This window comes from Poecilia mexicana, unplaced genomic scaffold (assembly GCF_051168715.1).
Source record: "Poecilia mexicana isolate PSO_F unplaced genomic scaffold, ASM5116871v1 scaffold_2, whole genome shotgun sequence".
In the NCBI taxonomy this organism is placed as follows: domain Eukaryota; kingdom Metazoa; phylum Chordata; class Actinopteri; order Cyprinodontiformes; family Poeciliidae; genus Poecilia; species Poecilia mexicana.
In genome coordinates, this window is record NW_028263371.1 from 51,817,580 (window position 1) to 51,838,052 (window position 20,473).

The following is a 20,473-nucleotide window of genomic DNA, read 5'->3' on the forward strand; positions in this document are numbered from 1 at the left end:
CAGAGAGGAACTGGAGAAGGCCTGGAAGGTGAAGACCACAGTGGTGCCTGTGGTCATCGGGACCCTCGGGGCAGTCACCCCCAAACTGGAGCAGTGGCTCAAACAGATCCCAGGAACAACATCAGACATCTCAGTCCAGAAATGTGCAGTTCTAGGCACAGCCAAGATACTGCGCAGAACCCTCAAGCTCCCAGGCCTCTGGTAGAGGACCCGAGCTCAGAGGATGAAAGAGACCACCCACGGAGGGTGAGAGGGGAATTATTTTTATTTTTTTAAATCCTGGGGGGTGGATTTTCTTATTATGAACCCAAATATTTAATATAAAATGTTACAATGACCAACAACGCCACCTGGAATAACTCCAGGAAAATGTAATGCAATAAGGACACAGGCAAGTTCTGCTGGAAATGAGGAGACGAGATTCAGAAGGTTCTACAAAAATTGATTAAACTTCAATATGTTGTTTAAATTTCTAATAATCTGAAATTGAATGGTTAAAACAGTGAATGCATTTGACAACATAATAAAATGTTTAAATTTTAAAGGAATCTGAGACCGATGGGGGAAGTAGTGAGGGAAGGGGCAACATCCAGTGCAGAAAAAGGGGACCACCCTGGACACTACAAAAACACAGCAAACAAAGAAAGGAAAAGGTGCTCCAACAAAACACACAAGACAAGACACCGCCACCAAGGGTCACCACCACCACCACAGAAGCCTCAGTCCCTAAAAGACAAAAAAAAAAAAAAATGAAACAATACAAGTAAAACAGTGATACAATAGCCTTACAATGTTGCACTTTATCCCCAGGGAAAGTGCAGATTAGCATTTTAAAACAATTTATAAGTAGGCAAAACAGCAGCGAGTGTCACTCCAGGTGCAATGCTGATGAGTCAGAAGGCTAAAAAGAATAGAGCAAATTATTAATACAACTGCTAACAAAAACATAACTTGCAGCAGCTGCTTACCTGTGACCTGATAAATGACTGCACTGCCAAATAATCAGATCCCCAAATCCACCTAGATGCAGTGCAACTGTAAGAAAACGCTATGTGAAGGTTTTGTTTACATGGGGTAGATGTTACCTAGCCACGCTAAGCCCTTACCTTCCTGTCAGCAAATGAATGAACGGACAGATCGGTCCAGATATTGGAGGTGCAGCAAAGGAGGCTAAGCAGATAAACCAATTAGTATTAATAGCCATTATTAAAGCCGACAAACGATAAAACAGCCACGCTTACCCAGAACAGTGCAAACAAAGGAAGCAGATTCGGTTGACGTCACGACACAAGCAGCCTCATGACAGGTGAAGGCTTGCTTATGTGCAGCAGCTGAAATTGGCCTTAAAGTGGCAGCGCACTATTTATGCTGCTACCTATATATATATATATATATATATATATATATATATATATATATATATATATATATATATATATATTGAACAATAAATATAAATCAGGAAGCCAGAGCTCATCACACCAAATTTAAAGTCCCTACACTGGCTCCCTGTAGCTCAGAGAATAGACTTTAAAATACAGTACTTAGATTATAAATCACTGAACAGCTTAGCACCATGATACATTAAAAATTTACCATTGTTATATCAACATTCCAGACCTCTCAGGTCTGTTGGTTCTGGTTCTGTGGATGCAGAGCAGAACCAGAACCAAACAACGAGAAGCAGCATTCAGTTTGTATGCACTACAATCTGGAACAAACTTCCAGAAAACTGCAAAACTGCCAAAACACTGAGTTCCTTTAAATCTAGACTAAAAAGCCAACTGTTTAGAGTTGCTTTTGAAGCCTAATCAATAATCTTATGTGTAACAATGGCACTTGACAAACTGTAATGTTTCAAACATTGATTGGGTGTTCTATGACTTTATATTTTTATGATGTAAAGCACTTTGAACTGTCTTGTTGCTGAAAGGTGAAATGGACTGAAATTATAGAGTGCTTCTTCCAGTCATTTTGACCACTCTAGAGTCACATTCACCCATTTGCCCTCACAAATGCTCACACATTTATACACTGATATGCAATTTGGGGTTGGGTGCCCTGCCCAAGGGCACATTGACATGTGGTAGGAGGAAGCTGGAATTGACCCTACAACCTTCTGATTGCAACGTGACTACTCTACACACAGAGCCACAGTCGCCCCGAAGGTGCTGTACAAATAAAATTTGTATAGCTTCTGTCATAATTTTCTGTTTTCTTGATTAAAACCACTCCATAGGAAGATTTGTTATTTTTTGGCTCTAATGGCCTTTGTTTTACAATAGATTCATCGGACTGAGGTCCTTGCACAAGGGTTGAGTGCAAGGACCTCAGTCTACCCTCTGTGTCCTCCTTTTTTATTGACTTCTAAGGAAATGAAGTTGGAAAGACTAGTAGATAGGTTTATCTGAATAAAATGAGGATTTTATTATAAAGAAAGCTCACAGTGCATACTGATGCACACTATCTGAGGGAAATCAAAGACAATACAGAGTTTTACAAGAAGTATAGAGACTGTGTCTCTATATAGATTATAGACCACACACAAACAGCTTCCTATATGTGGCATGGTTATGTTTAACCATCTCTTGTAGACTTTGAATCTTCAAGCAGCAGATCAGCTATGAACACAATCTGCAGTTATAAAGGCTCTTAACTATGTTACTGAGACACAGATATAATGAGTTTTCAGGCACCATAAAAGAAAAGAAAAAGAACATATTAACCACATAATGGCCCATGGCCACTACTAATGGCTTGGCTACAATACCTTGATCCCTAATCACAGACAAGCTGACTGTGGCTTGTTGGATTATAAAACTCTTTGAACACTTTAGATATTTTATAAATATCAAAAACAATCTGTAAACAATAAGATTATGTTTAAAACAACATGTAGGTAACATTAAAAATGTTTCCAAAAGAGATGAGATTCATTAGGTTAATCTTTATGGTCTGACTGTGAAGGGAATGTCAGGTGTTTTAACATGCTTACTGAAACAATGTATAATTTTTTCAACCTACTTCCAGTTGGCAAGAATGTCTTGAAAGGTAACACTTACACTTTGTTCATATTTATATTCAAGGCAAAATGTCAGTTGTAAAATGACGTCTCTTATCACATGTCTGTCTAAGTATTTTGCTGTTACCTGAAAAAAAACAAGTCAATTTCATTGCAGGTATGTGACATTTTAATGACACAACAACCTTCAGAGAGGCTGTAATGTGTTGCATCATAAACATTCTGCTCTTAAAGTACTTACAGTAAAACAGATGAGGTCTGCTGGGAACCTGTGAATTATTGAACAGAATAAAAAGTACCACCAAGTTATTAGTAAAGTTCACATCAGACATGTAACGGCCAAAAGGTTAGTTTGTGTATTATCCCCAATATCAGACATTTTACCAATTTTTCTTCACAGTAGATTATTTAATTCTCACAAATAGGAGCAGAACTCAAGAAAATATAATATATATTGTCAACTTAAAAATCTAGAAACGCTTCATTCAAAGAATATTAGCTTGGTAATTGGGTGACTTCAAGTCAAACCCACATGTGACTTCTGTCCACTTCAATGAAAAGTTACCTCTTAAAAAAAAGAAATCCCTCTACTTTATGAAAGATTCAAACTCGTAGAGTATTGAACCAGAAAGTCTGATACAGCTCTCCAGTAATAAGTATATTTAATTTAGGTGTGGCGAGCCACAGACTGATTCCCCAGGTCCTGAAGCAAGTATCCAAAGACCCAAGACTAAAGAAAAATATAAACTTGTGCTGAATTTAGTTGAAGTATTTTAATTAATGTCAGTAAACTACCAAAATCTCTTAATAGAGAGTAAGTTAAGAGAGTTTGATAGGTCTTGTGAGCTCAAGACCTTTAGCTTGGAAACTTTACTATCATCCGCTTATCGTACTGAGTTAAAAACCACCAGTCCATGCTACTTGAACACTAAGTGCTGAAATCACAGCTTGATGTATTAAAGCAACCCCTTTTTAAGAGAAAATGCTATTTCAAAGTTAATGTACAAAATTATTCTTACCAGTTATGTTTAATTTTTTTTCTGATTTCTGTTTAGGACAGATTGTTGCAAAGTTGGTGATTGATGCAGTCAGTTTAGATTCCTTATATTGTCCTGTTTGAGTCTATGTTTTTTATTATTAAAACTAAACTTGACTATGTAACAGGAGCAAATTATAATAATCTAAAAACTAAACATTGAACTGATGTGGATTCTATTTAATGTTACAAGAGCTGGACCTGTTCATCTTGAACGCATCATTATTTCGATCCATGTGGGTACACTTTGTATTTTATCTCATGTTGATATAAAACAAAGTAAAAATCTCAAATGAAAAGATGCTTTCATAAACAGGGTCAGTACAGTATGAATTCACAGAAACAGGCACCCACAATGCATGAAATACATAAATACATAAAACTACACATTTAACAATCTTCAACTGATCTTTGCTTTAGATTTTATAACATTCATTTTAATTTATCAAGCTTCATGCACATAATATTGTTTTACATAAAATATATTTAGAATATAGTTGTGCCAAGTTCTTAAATGTGATGATGGCCAACAATTTCAGAGCAAAAATAGGTATAAAATAAAAGGTCAACATAATACAAATACATGTAAAGTACATAAAACACAGTGATCTTCTTCACTCAATGAATACTTTGTATCTTGGTGATTTTATTTCCTCATAAAATCGAGTTTGATTGATGATTTTAAGTTAGAATCTACATCAATGCCTTCTGCAGTCATTTCTGTGAAGCCAAACTTAATATTCAGTTTGAGTTCACGATTCAGACCCTGCTTAGTGTTTGGAGAGCACAGACAGAAGTAGCCAATTTTCTCCACTCCCTCTTCATTCACATACTTTGGATTTCTGTTTTTTGTGCAGTAGAAGTTGTAGTTCATCATCTTTGAATCTGCTTGAGTAGGATATAAGCTGAAGGATCTGGTTTCATCCCAACCCACATCCTCACCAGCTTCCACCAGTTTCATGAAATGATCCCTGCACCACTCACCATCTTTATTGGTGATTTTTTTTTCTGCATGGTGCTTCAAGTTGTCAAACCTTCGAGATACTCTGATTCCATATGTGAAGGCACTTTTTCGAGATGCCACCAAGTGAGGATTTCTTCCAAATTCTACAGCTCCTCTGAGGATTGCTTCTTGTGGCCTAATTGGACACAGAACTTTACATTTATTGCCAAAACTATCAATAACATGTTTTTGCAGGATCTTGCTGTCAGCATAGCCCCCAACTAGTAAAATATATTCAATCTTTAACCCTTTTGTAAAAATTTCTTTGAGACTCTGAGTGATGCCTTGCAGACTTTCTACAAAGAAAGAGTTCAGTTTCTGTTTAGTGATGACGATGGATCCTTCGTCCCAAAATGCTCCTTTCACTCCTTCAAAAAATATCTCCATTTCTTTTTTTTTCTGAGCAATATGTCCGAGGTTAAAAGGACAATCGATCTCTGCATCATCATCTTGTTTTTTGAAAACTGTGAAATCATACATCATTTTCTTAACATCATTGGGATGTTTTTCTTCAAATTCATCCCAGATGCCATCAGAGAATATTTCTCTTAGGAACTCTTTACATTTTCTATCCACAGTTTCTCCTCCCAGATTGTTCCCAGAGGCCTTGTGCAATTCCTTTAAGGCTCCTCTTTCCAGGACTTCATGAACAGTGATGTCAATGGTTCCTCCTAGAACACACACACACACACACACACACACACACACACACACACACACACACACACACACACACACACACACACACACACACAAACACAGCCAAAAGTTACTAAGGAGGATGGATCAACAGTGCCAAAAAAAGAAAAACATTGTTATGGGTAGATGTAACTGGTGACTTCAGCCCTTCTATCCTCAGGTATTTTTCAAAGTATTTAAAAATACCAATAACTTAAGATTGAATTTAAATTTTATCTTTTTATACATCTGATCACTTTTAGTCATTTTGTGACTGAAACCTAATTCTTTTCATTTTACACAACTGAAAGTAATTGTTTAAGCTAATAATTTACTAAGTCTATTTACCTAAAATATGAAGTCAAAACTGTAGGTGTAAGCAAAAACATATTTTGAAGTTTTGTGCAATACAACAGTAAATAAATAAAAATTAATATTTCTAAAGTCATTGAGTACCTCCACAGTCAACAACAACATATTGTGTTCCTGGAGAATGGTCTAGTGTTTCTTTTCCTTGGTGTTCTGCTATGAAACCATTGGCTGGCAACTTCTTACACCAAACAGATGCTGCTTCTGGTTCCAGTGCAATGACAAGATTTTCTTGATTTATTTCTGTTACAATATCTGCCTGGGATATAAATAAATATAGTATTAGAAAATATGTTTCCCAATTAAACTTAAAAGCTGCAGTATGTAGCTTTTATAAAAAAAAAGTTACATATTTGTTGAAACTGTCATCATGTCATAACATTATGGATTCAGACACATAAACTGTGAAAAATTTAGCTCCTCTGCCTTCTCCCCATGCTCCCAGTCCTAACTGGAAACAACCAATCAAAGCCAGAAGGTGGGTCTTAGTGCTGTCAGACACAATCTTGTGTGGTGCTGCTCATCCTCCCTCCTCCTACTCATTTGCTCTATGCTATGCTGTAACTAGCATACCCAGTTGTGAATGCTCAGGCTACTTAGCATGACCACTAATGATACCAGATAAATTGCTTTCCTGTAATGATAAGTTGTTTCTCCGGCATTAGCATTTTTAGCAGTAGGCAAATGATTTTAACTGGCAATTCTAAAACCCTCCTCCTGGCTCTGATTGGTTGTTTTGGCCAGGTGTGGTGTATTTCTTTAGACTGCAATAGCAGAACAAGGAGGAGATCAATTCTTTCAGACATTATCTGTATCATACTGTCACGATATGGTGACAGTTTTAACAAATATGTAAAACACATATTCTTTATAGAAGTTACATGCAGTAGCTTTAATAAGTTTTTAAATAAAGTACCTGCATTGCAGCTTTTCTCATGAACTGCTTAGCTGAATGATCCCAGATGGCAGGAACCGTCAGTAACCAGGTGAAGTCACAAGCTGTGAACTTTTTACCAGCTGCACTTTTATTGATGGTTTCCAGTGCATCATCTTTCAAGAATCTGAGAGCTTCTGTAAAAACCTTTAGGGCTGTTAATTCCTTCCCATTGGCTGCTTTGATTTTCAGATCCCTGTTGCAGTTCTGGGCATTAAAAGATACATTTGGAGCTGAATCTTTGAGCTTACAACATGCAAAGCAAAACAGAATAGCAACTGCATCCAGCAATAATAACAAAATATTGGATATATTGTTTATATCCTGATTCATTATTGCATCATCATAAACAGCTATATCAGAAGACATAAAATATGTTTTACTTACTTTACCGTAGAGAGACATCTTAAAGGTGTCAAAAAAGAAACAATCTTTGGCGTGTTTTGCCTTCATTCTAAAATATTCCATTTGAGCTTTATAACCAAAGCTGAGAAATTCTTCCTTCTCACTAAGGAGGATGCATGTAGGAGTCTTTGGAGTCTGTTGACAAACATCTTCACCCCACAATTTTATCTGGATATTACTCTCAGCCTCTCTGGTAGTCAAGCTGAAGGCATGTCCACTGTATGCAGTTCCAAAATCTATAGCTATGATAAAAGAGTCCCCCATTTCAGAACGATTCAAGGTACTCGGTGAAGTGGCTACGAACTGCAGAAGTCACAACACCTTTATTAACTCTAAAAGAGGTGGAGTCAACAAGACCTCCAACTAAACGTCGATACCTAATCTGACATAAACAAGGTGTGCCACTCAGCACACTCAGTGAGGACCAGGCTGCAAGAGAGGAAACATGATTCTTCACTGAGACAATTAAAAGGTAAAAAATAAAAAACACAAAACTTTCCATTAAGCAGAGATTAGTCAAAAATGATTTAATAATCCATTGTTATCATTTCGATTACTGATTACACTCAATAGCAACTAAGCTTTACTTCATAAGTAGTTTATTTGTTAAATGTAAAACATCGTTGTCAGGTAGACCTTATCTTTGTTACAGGCAAATTTCTCAGTGAACCACATATGGAACTTTGGTTAGATTTTAACCTTAAAGTATTCTGTTGAAGGATTTACTCGCCTAGCTGTGTCTGCTTTTACAGTGACAACTGTACGTTTATATGCAGAAGTCCAATAAACAGGCGTTTCCTCTTAGCTTCTTGTGAATTGTTTGTAAGTGATTTCTCCTTCATGACAGCTAATTCTGTAATATCATTAAAGTTTAATTAGTGCAAATTCTAAATGATCATTAATTTTTATTAACTAATAAATATAGGTTTTAGAAATTATTTTATGTCTTTATTATTCACTAACACACTCTACTATATCTTATCATATGTTTGCAGGACTTTTCCTCAGCAGTCATTACACAAGCTTAGGAATGAGCAAACCAGACCAAACACAGAAAAACTCCGGTGACAGAGACATGGGTTCATGCATTTCCAAAACATATTTGGATAACATTAGGTAAGCAAAACAAAACCCAATATCCAAACTCTATCAAACCCTATAATGTTATGTTTATCTGTTTATCATGTTAGTGCCAGGCTTTAAATGCCAGCCACATTGACAAACTAGAAAAAAGACGCTGAAACTAGGTCACTGACTCTCATCTCATCAGCATCGTTATTTCTGGCTCAGTCTCTAGTGTCATGGTGCTCATTGTCATCAACAGTATCACTGGAAACATAAATATGTCACTTGTTTCTATTTTATTGACTAGACTCAAGTTTTCCTCTATAGCAATGAACACTTCTTATTTGTAAAGTTACAAAGAAATTCTTGAATATTTCAGAAGTAGCGCTCATTCTTGTTGGCACTAAAAACATGCTTTTTCAATCCGATGGTTTTCTCCTCCCATTTAACATTTCCATGTTTTATACTACTCAGATTAAGAGTCTGGGTGTGATCCTCACATTCACACACTTACCTTCCAGTCCTATCAGTAATCACGGTCAATCTGCCTTGTGTAATATAAATTGTCTCCATCCCTCTTTTATCTTATTGCCACCCTAGTTCACAGAGTTGTGATTGTCTCTCCACTCGCCCTGATTTATGAAACATCACCTCTCTCTTCCTGTTTAAATCTGGTCTGAAAACATCTTCTTAGATTAGCCTGTTCTTTTTAGATTATGATTATGATAATGTAAAGAATTAACTCTGGTTAACCACATTTTTTGGACAACTAAAGTGACAACATAAAAAGATATTTCTTTTTTATTTAATTAAGTTACCTTTGTTTGATGTTCTGTAGTATTGAAAGTGTGACGAACACGAAATAAGTTTTTTACATTACACTTTAATCAGAATAAAAAATTATCCATACTTTTAAGTAGAGATGTGCTGATCAGGTTTTTTCCTCCCGATACCGATCACCCATGAGGGCCGATTTTTTTTTTTTTATCATAAACACTACTGGTTACATTATGTGGAAAAAGGAACCATGAATTCACCTTAATTTAGACAAAAACTTGTTTTTAATAACTTTTTTCAAGAAGAAAACTAAACAAAACAGGCATTGTGCAAATTGTACTGCTATTGGTAATACTATCTTTAACAGACTGAAAACATATGACAGCTCTGAAGAGGCTAAATAATGCAAAGAGCCAAAATAAAACCTCTCAACATTGCCAAAAAAATTCAGGCATAAAACTTAACATTCAAAGGCAAAAACAGGTTCCATTACAATAAACAATCCAGAGTTACTGAATGAAAACTTCCTGTTAGCGGCTAGCTGATTACTGCTAGCTCTGATTGGCTGTTTCTGACCGAGCGGAGTAATTATGCAGATCAGGGAGGAGATCGATTATTTTTTTAGAGATTATCTGTCTCATGTTAGGACAGCGAAAGTTTTAATACCTATGTAAAATTTATTTTTTTTAGGTTAGATGCTGCAGCTTTAAGCAGAGATTCGGTGTGAGCCTGTAGCGTAGCAGCGGTTCAACATCGAGAGCAGAACCAGCGTCTTACATCGCAGCTCGAAGACTTAACTAATTTTGCGGGTTATTTGTTTAGCTTTCTGACCGTCATGCTAATCCGGGTGAGTGTTTGTAGCTGTGCGCTGCTTTACCTGCTATCTGATCCTCCGTATGTCTTTTTTACTGCAGTGAGCCTCGATGTAGCCAAACTCCGTCAAGTATGGCATTGTTTTTATGTCGTATTAGCTTCGTTGTGTTGATGCATTTTGACCTGCTTCAATTTTCCGCCGCAACACGCAAACTTCCCCATTCATTCAGTGCGTTATAGTTCCACATCGCTTAGGATTTGTTGCTGCGCGTTTGCGCAGTGTGAAGGAAAGAGGAGACCAGCTGCACAGGCAGGCTGGAAATGAGATGATCGGTATCGGCAACAGGAGCCAATGATCGCCGACCACCGATCGTGCACTTTTTCACGAAAATCGGCCCGATTATGATCGGTGACCGATCGATCGGCACACCTCTACTTTTAAGTATTTTTGTTCTACTGTATTTTGATTAAAACTGAACTTCATTTATTCCCAAGAATTACTTGTTCCATTCTACAGATCCCATGGACAACATAAATCTTTAGAATGTGGTAATGAAAGGAATGACTCATACAGGACAAGAGAAGAACCTCATAGCCAGTAAGTATTACTATTATAACTATTCAAGTTCAGTTTTTTAAACATATTTTGATGGGGTTTTATTTAGATGAATGCACTGGCAAAAGTTAAAGATTTTTTCTCAAATAGATTGACTTAAATGCTTCAATAGAAGGTAACTGTCTTCTACTGTTCAATTCCAGTGTCTGAAGTCTTGTTGCCATATTTTTAAACCCTTTTGACTGTTATGTCATGTTTGTGATTTTTTTTAGGATCTACATTGACTATGATATAACTGCTTGTTGGTTAAATTTAATATTATATATCCATTCATCCATCCATATTTTTTTGCTTATCTGAAATCGGGTCCAGGGGGTGGTAGACGCCTAGGAAGGGAGGTTCACACTTCCTTCTCCCCAATCACTTGGGTCATTTCCTCCTGGGAAATCCCAAGGTACTAACAGGCCCGCTGAGAAACATAGTCCCTCCAGGGTGTCCTGGTGTCCCTAGGCTTCCTTCTGCAGGGAAGCGTGCAGCAGGCATCCTAACCAGACGCCTGCCTGAGCCACCTCAACTGGCTCCTCTTGACCTGAAAGAGCAGCAGCTTTACCCATAGGCATAAATCCCGGGGGGTCAAGGGGGGTCAGACATCAGTTTTGACTATGGACCAATAACACATAACGATCTAACTCAGTGAGTCACAAGTGTCCAATCAATGATACGATACGGTTCACTTTCGCTACGCAGCCAATCATCGTATGCTATTGTGTCTATGTGCCTTGGTCATATGCGCTGTGGCACCGTGCAGATTTGCTAGGTAGGAACAGTGCGGCAGAGTTAAGAGACGCGAAAGCTAACACCCTATCATGGCTAAGTGAACGGCCAGTGGGACATCCACTCATCAACCAAAGTAAAAAAGAAATGTGCTTCTTTTAAGATGGAATGGCTATCGGAGGAGAAATACTGGTGAGATTACTCTTTTTATTAGTAAGCTCAGTGGTCACATGGATGCTCGTTTTCCAGATGATGAATTAAAGGAGTGGTCAGCATTTGACATTGAAGCACTGAGCTCAGACATCAGTTTTGACTATGCATCAGCAAACATTTCTACACTGAACAAAGTATACAACCATTGGAGAAGTGAGAAAGACAGATGTGAAAAAACTGTGTAATTAAATATTTTACAGAAAATAATTTATACAGTATCACAAGCTAGACACACAGTTCATTGTGCAGAATGTGAATGTTTTAATGTGAACAAAAAGTTATGTCTGAAAGGTGTTTCTCACCATGGCTAAAGCAGGACTCTTACATATAACATACTATGCATCTCATGAACGGCAATGTTTTTGTTTTTTCATTTTAAGTGGGGCAAATCACTTATATTAAAAGCAAACTAATGGAAGTTACTGCTGTAATCTGATTCTTTTAATAATCCATGTAACTTGCTATGATCCCAGATTTATAACAGGTGTAATACTGGCGTGTGGCCATAGTGCGCACACCTGACGTTGCTCACCGTGGTCCTCAGTATACTCAGGGGGCTTGCGTGTATGCCCAGACACATGAAGAATTAGGCCCTGTTTACACGACAACAATTTCGGGGGAAAACTGAAGAGTTTTGTTGCGTTTGTAGTGTATATTTACACAAAACCACCGAATGTTTTCTCTGACAACGGCACAGATTGAAAACGGCTTAGAGGGAACATTGGGGGTGACCCTCCCTAAAGTCTAGAATCCCCCCCCCTCAAAAACAATCATTGAAGAAATGTTTACATTTAAATAATATCAATATGAAAAGGCAAAAGAAACAAAACAAAAAACGAACTAAATCTGCCACTTATCTCAGAAAAAAAGAAGACTAAATTTTTAGATCCCTCCTACCATTATTAGAACAATGGATAAGTCCAATTTGAAGGAAGCACAACAACAGCCCTGAACAGCACAGGCTCGTCAGAGCCACTGAAGTGAGGAGCTAGTTGTTAGCTGTAGCTCTGCAGCTCAAACATAAAACCCTCCAGTAAGTAAATACTTAAAAGTCATGTAACACCTTTAATTTACTTTCACTGCTCAATAAGAAGAAACATTAAAAATAAAAATCAGACTGCAGTTTATTTCATTACTTTGGCTGAATTGTGATGAGCTGCCTCATTAGCTAAACTGATACACTGCTTTCACAGACTTAAGCTTTTTTTTTTTTCAAAGGTAGCAAACATCTCATTCATATTTAACTCTTTAACTTTTAGTTAATTAGAAGAGTTTGACAGGGGAGGGAGGGGCTGAGCAAGTGGACCAGCTCTGTGTGGGAGCCGAGAATAGATAGAAAAAACAGAAAGCTATGCCTTTATTTCTCTTCAACGTAGAGCATTTAAAACCACAAAATATAATCTGAATATTTTTTTATATAAACCCTGGTGCTTTAAATGTTACAATTAAGGTATAATACCCCCCAGATATTCAGTGAGATATATCATAGTGAGAAGTTGCGCCCATCCCAGGTGAGGCTCAGCTTGCTGTTTGAGCCACTGCTCCAGTTTGGGGGTGACTGCCCCGAGGGCCCCGATGACCACAGGCACCACTGTGGTCTTCACCTTCCAGGCCTTCTCCAGTTCCTCTCTGAGGCCCTGGTATTTCTCCAGTTTCTCATGCTCCTTTTTCCTGATGTTGTGGTCACTTGGTATTGCTACATCCACCACAACGGCTTTCCTCTGTTCTAGGGCTGAAACGATTCCTCGAATGATTCGAGTACCTCGATTACTAAAATTCCTCGAGGAAAATGTACCTGCCTCGAAGCTTCGTTAATTTATGTTTTATTAGTTAGCGCACCGTGTTCCGGCCGGGACTTCATTTGCGTTGCGCGGAGCTCTCACTTCCGCCTCTGAGTTGTTGACAAAAGCTAAGTCTCAGCGGCATAAAGTCCAATCTTCAAGATTGGCCCGTGGGGATTTTATTGATTGATGATAATGCCCGACTTTTTATCGTTTTTGGGGAACCAATAAGCATCCTTAAAATGACTGGGGGAATGCCTGGAGTACGGCAGCATTTCTCCTCCGGGGCTGCTGGTTGAAAGCGAACGGCGGGAAGAGCTCTGAGGTGAGCGGATAGCCTGAACAGGGCGGGCGGCTGAGTAGCTGATGCTTACCGTGTAAATGTAGCTTTACCGACGAACCGCACAATAAATTTCATATCCCGGTCTGAAGAAACGGGTGGCGGAGCGCATCGTACATGGCTGGTAGATGAGTTTCTGAGTGTGACCAGTGAAGGTGTCGTAAATATCCCGTATTGCTTCCCCCCGTGTTCGTCCCCCGGTCTAACGGTTCGTCAGTCCGCTGGTCTATTTCCTCCCCTCCACCCCATGTTCGTTCATTCGCCCTCTCCTCCCACTCCAGGCGGCATTTCCCGTATTTTCAAACCCAAAGCGTGACAGGTTAGGTGGCAAGGTGAGTTTAATTAATCTATTAAACTCACTGAAGATGAATACATAAACTAAAAGCTGGATTGTAGACATTTTTTATAAGCATATTTATGAGCCTGCCTCTTTGTTATTAAATTCAATATAATTTCAGATTTTTCTATAACTTTTCTTCTGGTTAACTTAGAAAGTGAGCTATTATTGTTACAGGTTAGTTTTCTAAACTACAAAAAAGCAACTGTTAGGGATGCTCAAATATGAAAAATTGGACTGACATTGATATCTGATAGTTACACCGGTATTATGCCAGATTTACCAATATTTCATTTTATAATTTTTTTATCCGATTACTCGATTAATCGTAAGAATAATCGATAGATTACTCGATTACTAAAATATTCGTTTACAACAGCCCTACTCTGTTCTTTATCCACCACCGCAATGTCCGGTTGGTTCGCCATTACCATCTTGTCTGTCTGGATCTGGAAGTCCCACAGGATCTTAGCTCGGTCATTCTCCACCACCTTTGGGGGTGTTCCCCATTTTGACCTCGGGGCTTCCAGTCCATATTCTGCACAGATGTTCCTGTACACTATGCCCGCCACTTGGTTATGTCGTTCCATGTACGCTTTCCCTGCCAGCATCTTGCACCCTGCTGTTATGTGCTGGACTGTCTCAGAGGCCTCCTTGCACAACCTACACCTTGGGTCTTGTCTGGTGTGGTAGATCTGAGCCTCTATTGCTCTGGTGTTTAGGCCCTGTTCCTGGGCGGCCAGGATGAGGGCCTCTGTGCTGTCCTTGAGTCCAGCTTTTTCCAACCATTGGTAGGATTTCCTGATATCAGCCACTTCAGTTATTTGTCGGTGGTACATCCCATGTAGGGGCTTGTCCTCCCATGATGGTTCCTCCAGCACCTTGTCCTCTGTTCCCCATTGCCTGAGACATTCGTTGAGCACCTCGTCCGTTGAGGCTTTGTCCTTGATGTATTTATGGATCTTGGATGTTTCGTCCAGGACACTGTGTGTGACTATGTGTGTGTATATATATATATATATATATATATATATATATATATATATATATATATATATATATATATATACATATTTTATTTATTTATTTATTTATTTTAATTAATTTATTTATTTATTTTTGACCTGTTTTTTTATTTTACACAGGAATGCTTTCAAGAAGCCTTCTGATACAAAGTAAGCATTTGTTTCTACTCAAAGAAAAAACAAACAAATGAACTCTAAAAATCAATCATAACAAATTGATTAATTAATTTGTGGACATAATAACGGTTAGTTCATCTGTATTTAATCATATCATAACATAATAATGTTTGCGGGCCTTTAACAGGCCTAATATGTTTTTTTTACTGACTATAAATATATAGTCAGTATATATATATATATATATATATATATATATAGAGAGAGAGAGAGAGAGACCACCCACGGAGGGTGAGAGGGGAATTTTTTATATATATATATTGTGTCTTTTTTTACAGACACAAAATTAATTGCACAATGTTCTAATTCGGTGAACAAAGATGGTGTGGTGGCAGTCTAAGTATTGCAACAACGCTGGAAGCCTGAATGATTTTCTTGTTTTTTTAACATGGTATTATTTTTTATGGAAAAGAATACATTTGGTTTCATCTGTCTTAAGGACATTGTTCCATGTGTCCGAAGCAAACATCCTACCATAGCCACTTTTATGAAAGTTATTCAGTTAGTGAATACATTGGGCTGTGATTATCCTTCTTAAAATGTATTGAATAACAAGAAAATACTTTTGGCTTCTGGCTTCATCACTGCCAATAAATGATGGCAAAGTGGAAAATGCAAAAATTATTTTAGAAGCAGACCAGAACAGCTGTTGTATTTGCTTACAAGTTAAACTCGTAATTTAGAAAAGGTAGGGTTTTGTTTCTATGGTTCAGCTTAGATTGGCATTTACTGGTGTGCATGCTAAAAGTTGAAAAATAACAACCTGATCAACATATAATAATTAACATATAATGTGTTTAAAATCTTACCACAGACGGGACGGAGAAATTGCTTCTCTAAAAAATGAGAACAAACATTTGAGGTAAGTATTTTCCTAGATTTTCAGTATTTCTGTCCCCATTTTCTCCATGATTAACTTATTATAATCTATCTCCATTTGTATTATTTTAAAAATCAAAGAATACTTTTGGTTTCTTTCTAAGCTTTGTACTTTTTGTGAGCTGTAAAAGAAGCATTGGATCAAACTAGTCAGACATCAAGTTTTCTTTAGCACTGAATTTAGAACATTTTGATGATCTCTACACATGAAAATACGGATACACTGATGTTTCAGCTGAAACAAGTCAGATCAGTTTATTTATTGGAGTATTATTAATGTGATAATACTCCAATAACCGGTTGCTTTTGTTGTGACAAAAGCAACCGGTTATTGGAGTATTAAAGCAACACAAACAGGTCGAATCTGTATTCATTCCTTTAGGAGTTAGTCACAGTTGTTTCTTGTTCTCTTGATTACCTCTTGTACATGTATATATGCCACTTACACATCACATAGTTTTTGCATCTAGTTTTAGTTTTTTTCTTGTGTTCTTGTGTTGTCCCTCCATCAACTCCTGTGCTTCAGTTTCCTATATTCTCATTCGTGCAAGAGGAGAGTTTCTAAAAGCAACTTTTTAAGTTTTACATAATATTGCTCTTTTGTTCTTGTTATTGACTTGGATTCAATTACTGTCAATCAATGTGTGATTAATTTTATTAACATACATCTTATTTTAATCCACAGGAAAATAATAGAGAAGCAAGAAAAGGATTTGGAATCCTTAAAAGACAAGTATTGACATTTCTAAGAATTAAGCAAGAATAATGAAATATAGAAGTGTTTGCTTACCTAAATGTTTAATAATTTGTCTTTGTTTGTACAGAGTAGCAAATGAGGTTGCTCTTTCAATAAAGACAGGAAAAACTGAGAGTCTGAACAATCCAGTTTCTCAAACCAGACTCAAAGAGTTGTATGATGATCTGAGGTGCCGTTGGCCTAAAATTAAAAGGCTGCTGAAGTCGAACAAAAAAACATCAGAGGTTGTCAAAGAAAGCATAAAGGTACAGTATTGAATGGTTGATTGTGAACAATAAAAACATGCTAATTCAAAGTCCTGGTGATGATTTGTAGCAGACATATGTGTACAGATTGAATGAATACATAATACGTAAATAAAACATTTGTTATAGGGTAAGCTAAATTAAATTGTAAAAACATTTTATTTATGTGGCCATTTTTACAGACAAAAATAACGGAAAATGCTTCAAACTAGTTTAAGTACATAAAATATATATAAAAATGATAGTAATAAATTCAGAAAATAAAACTGAATCAGGGAAATATCAAGTTGTGGGGGTAAAAATAGAACAAGAAAATCAGGACAAGTATTCCAAAGCAACTAAATTAATGCTCTGGACACAAATACCAGTTTAAAAAAATGGTTTGGAGCTGCTTTGTGAAAGCGATAAATAAGCCCACAGTTTTTAGGCTTGAGGGAGAGAGATCCAGTGTCTGGGAACAAATTATCTGTCTCCTTTTATTTGTAGACTGTAAGCGGCATAACCTAGGCTGAGGCTGAAGACGGGAAGGTCATTGTTAATATAGCGCCCTAAAGCCCAAAACCAGAGTTTCAAAGTGAACTTTGGAATAATTGTGCAGCCAGTGAAGCTGGAAAATTAGCAGGGTGACGCGGTATATTAGGAAGACCTTAGAGCAAAAATTTTGAACCACCTGTAACCGATGCAAGGAAGTTTTGTTAATTTTTTATCAAAAACACTGTGAATAAAATATGATCCACAGCAAGCATCCTTTGAAATCACCTATTTTTAAAAATACTTTTGCACAACTGATCCCTAACAGGGTTCAGTTTTTCCCTGCTGCACCTCAAATCTACACTGACAAAGTTGTGGTCACAATTTAAAACCTGTTAGGGAAAATTAAATACTTATTTGCAAAATATGATAAATGACAAATGAGTTGATAAAGCTTTGCCAGATTTTATGTTTCTTTAAATTTGCCTTTGACAGTTGGATGTCTTGATGTTAACAAAAAACAATTTGATAACTGCTAACCTCTGAATATTTTAGAGCTTTATTATTTCAACTACTTAAATTCTGTTGCAGGGGGCTTTTACAAAGGCACATAAAGAAGTGACAACACTGAGTGACCAGATTGATTCTTTTATTGGTCTAGGACAATGCAGCAATGAAGATCCTCAAAAGGTAAAATGCGTGAAAACTGTTGGGTTATAAAAGTTTCCGCTGTAAAAGCATTTCTTATTTCAGGTGAGACAGCACAAGCAGTCTGCCATTCAGGATCTCCAGCAAGCTCTCTACTACAGTAGAATAGAGGGTCATGTTTCAAAGGTTTGTTAAGAAATATTATTAAATGTTATAATTGCAGCAATTATACTATTTAATGTTAAATTATACTAGATTTCCAAACTTTGTATTTTTCTGTTGGAAAGCATTTACTGATGATCTATTTTTGCTCAACTTAAACACAAAGGTAAATGTTTTCTCATTCATAGATTTCTGACCAGACATACAAAGATGTAAAACCTGAAGACTTGATGGAAGATTTACTATCTGAATGCAACTGGTTGGGTCAGTTGATGGCATTAAATAATCCTCCTCTTCAACCGGACTGGAAACATCACATGCCTGGAATGGATGCTTGGCACATACTCCCAAGAAACTTCAGATATATTAAAAAAAATAAGCCTAACCAAACTTCAAAACCTGAGTGATCCACTTCCATTACAGAGCGTGCCCATAATATTTGTACTATTTTATGAACTTACGTTAAGATTGAAGAAATGCATCTCATTTGAATACTATTTCTGGGTTTCTGCAAAGCCAAATATTCTTTTGAAAACAGCTTGTATTTTTACAAGGACCTTAAGATGTGTTTGGGTGTGGATCGAAATTAGGCCAACATTTTTAGCTGTTAAATCCATTTAGTGCTCAATAATTCTAATAGCGTATAAAAATATATCAGTATCAATAGGAATTTTGTAAGTTTGCTCCTGCTTCCTCACATTATTTATGTTTGCATGTAAATAATAAGTGGAGGCAAATAATCTACTTGCATACCTGTATAACCTGGTGAAATAATGGTTACCTTATTCTCTATCTACAGACGAGGCACATATTGTAAACTGCAAATATCTATAAAGTGCATTTGCTAATCTAGTAATGTTTTAGCACTTCAATGTTTGCAAGAATTCCTGAGAGCTAAACATGTTCCCTTGTATTCTAATAGATAATAAAGTCTCATCTATTTCTGTATTTGTTGACTTTCTGAATATAAATCTGTAATGTTGGTAATCCCACATTATTAAATGCCGTTGCCTTCTAGGTTCCAAAACAAAACATTTCCAATTTCCAACAAAGGTCGTGGGTGGTAACAGATGGTTTGATTCTGGCATGTACTTATGACTTGATAAAGCAAGTCATAAGTCATATATATGTCCTGCTGCAACCCTTACCCTAACCGTTGCTCCTTCCCTGATGTGATGTCACAAATATGTTACAATTGTGGGAGGAACTGTCTGATGTTGATTTCTAAATCAAAACCAGACTGAGTTACTGTTGCTGTTCATTTAGAAATAAACACTGGACTGGATTGCTTTTTGTTTAACTCTTCGGAACTCTTTAGTGAGTGTCAGGGAAACTAACACTCACGTTGTTGAATTAACACTGTATTTTTAACAGACAACACTTAAACTGGAAATCTAGCACTTTTGAATTTGCTGTGTGATGTCTTGTAGTTTGCCTTGTCACATCACAAAATTACACCCGACACACAAGTCCTCTGGTCATACAAGACTAAAAAAGACCAAATAGGCATAGTCTGTTCCCCCATGGCGTTTCATGTGTCTGTATTCATGTGAAATGTTATGAATAAAGATGTTTTTAAGGTGCATTTAAATTAGAATTGGGGCGGGCACGACCTTTCTGCTTGCTGACAGCAGAATTTTCCCTCTTCTAAGCTTCATTTAGCTCACTTAGTCGAGAGATATATCCCACAAGTATATCTATTGTGCCTTTGATAAAGCAGCCAATCATAATTACTCAAAGTCTGACCATTTTGCAACAGAAATTCTTCCATTCATATGTTAAAGTTGCACCAAATTAAATATTGCCCTTGAAACTAAAAACTTTTCCTTGTAGTTCCAACAACACTAAATTCAGATGGTGATGTTCACAGGACATAAATATTGATTTTGTTTGATTCTTAACTTATTCAAATTATATCCATCCATCCATCCATCCATCCATCCATCCATTTTCTTACACCCTTGTCCCTCAGTGGGGTCAGGAGGTGCTGGTGCCTCTCCAGCTAA

General features: G+C 37.0%; 2 protein-coding genes and 1 long non-coding RNA gene across 6 annotated transcripts; 1 reads left to right on the forward strand and 2 right to left on the reverse strand.

The window, feature by feature from the left end:
* Positions 1 to 784: 784 nt before the first annotated feature.
* On the reverse strand, positions 785 to 1,309 carry LOC148160915 (uncharacterized). 4 transcript variants are annotated; one of them, XR_015762406.1, is made up of 4 exons: positions 1,242 to 1,309; positions 1,107 to 1,170; positions 969 to 1,035; positions 785 to 901 (listed from the first exon to the last, which is right to left on the reverse strand). It is a non-coding gene; the product is annotated as an uncharacterized LOC148160915 (long non-coding RNA). The 4 variants fall into 4 exon arrangements; XR_015762405.1 differs by having other exon boundaries at positions 785 to 1,020; XR_015762404.1 differs by having other exon boundaries at positions 785 to 1,035.
* A 3,395-nt stretch (positions 1,310 to 4,704) lies between these two features.
* Positions 4,705 to 7,711, reverse strand: LOC148160916 (heat shock 70 kDa protein 12A-like). The gene is made up of 4 exons (XM_088003983.1): positions 7,430 to 7,711; positions 7,025 to 7,249; positions 6,196 to 6,367; positions 4,705 to 5,732 (listed from the first exon to the last, which is right to left on the reverse strand). The coding sequence occupies exons 1-4, from the start codon at positions 7,709 to 7,711 to the stop codon at positions 4,705 to 4,707; spliced, it is 1,707 nt and encodes a 568-aa protein (XP_087860109.1).
* Positions 7,712 to 8,477: 766 nt separating this feature from the next.
* LOC148160917 (uncharacterized) lies at positions 8,478 to 18,874 on the forward strand. The gene is made up of 5 exons (XM_088008408.1): positions 8,478 to 8,563; positions 16,870 to 16,917; positions 17,009 to 17,186; positions 18,411 to 18,491; positions 18,656 to 18,874. The coding sequence occupies exons 1-5, from the start codon at positions 8,478 to 8,480 to the stop codon at positions 18,872 to 18,874; spliced, it is 612 nt and encodes a 203-aa protein (XP_087864534.1).
* Positions 18,875 to 20,473: the final 1,599 nt, after the last annotated feature.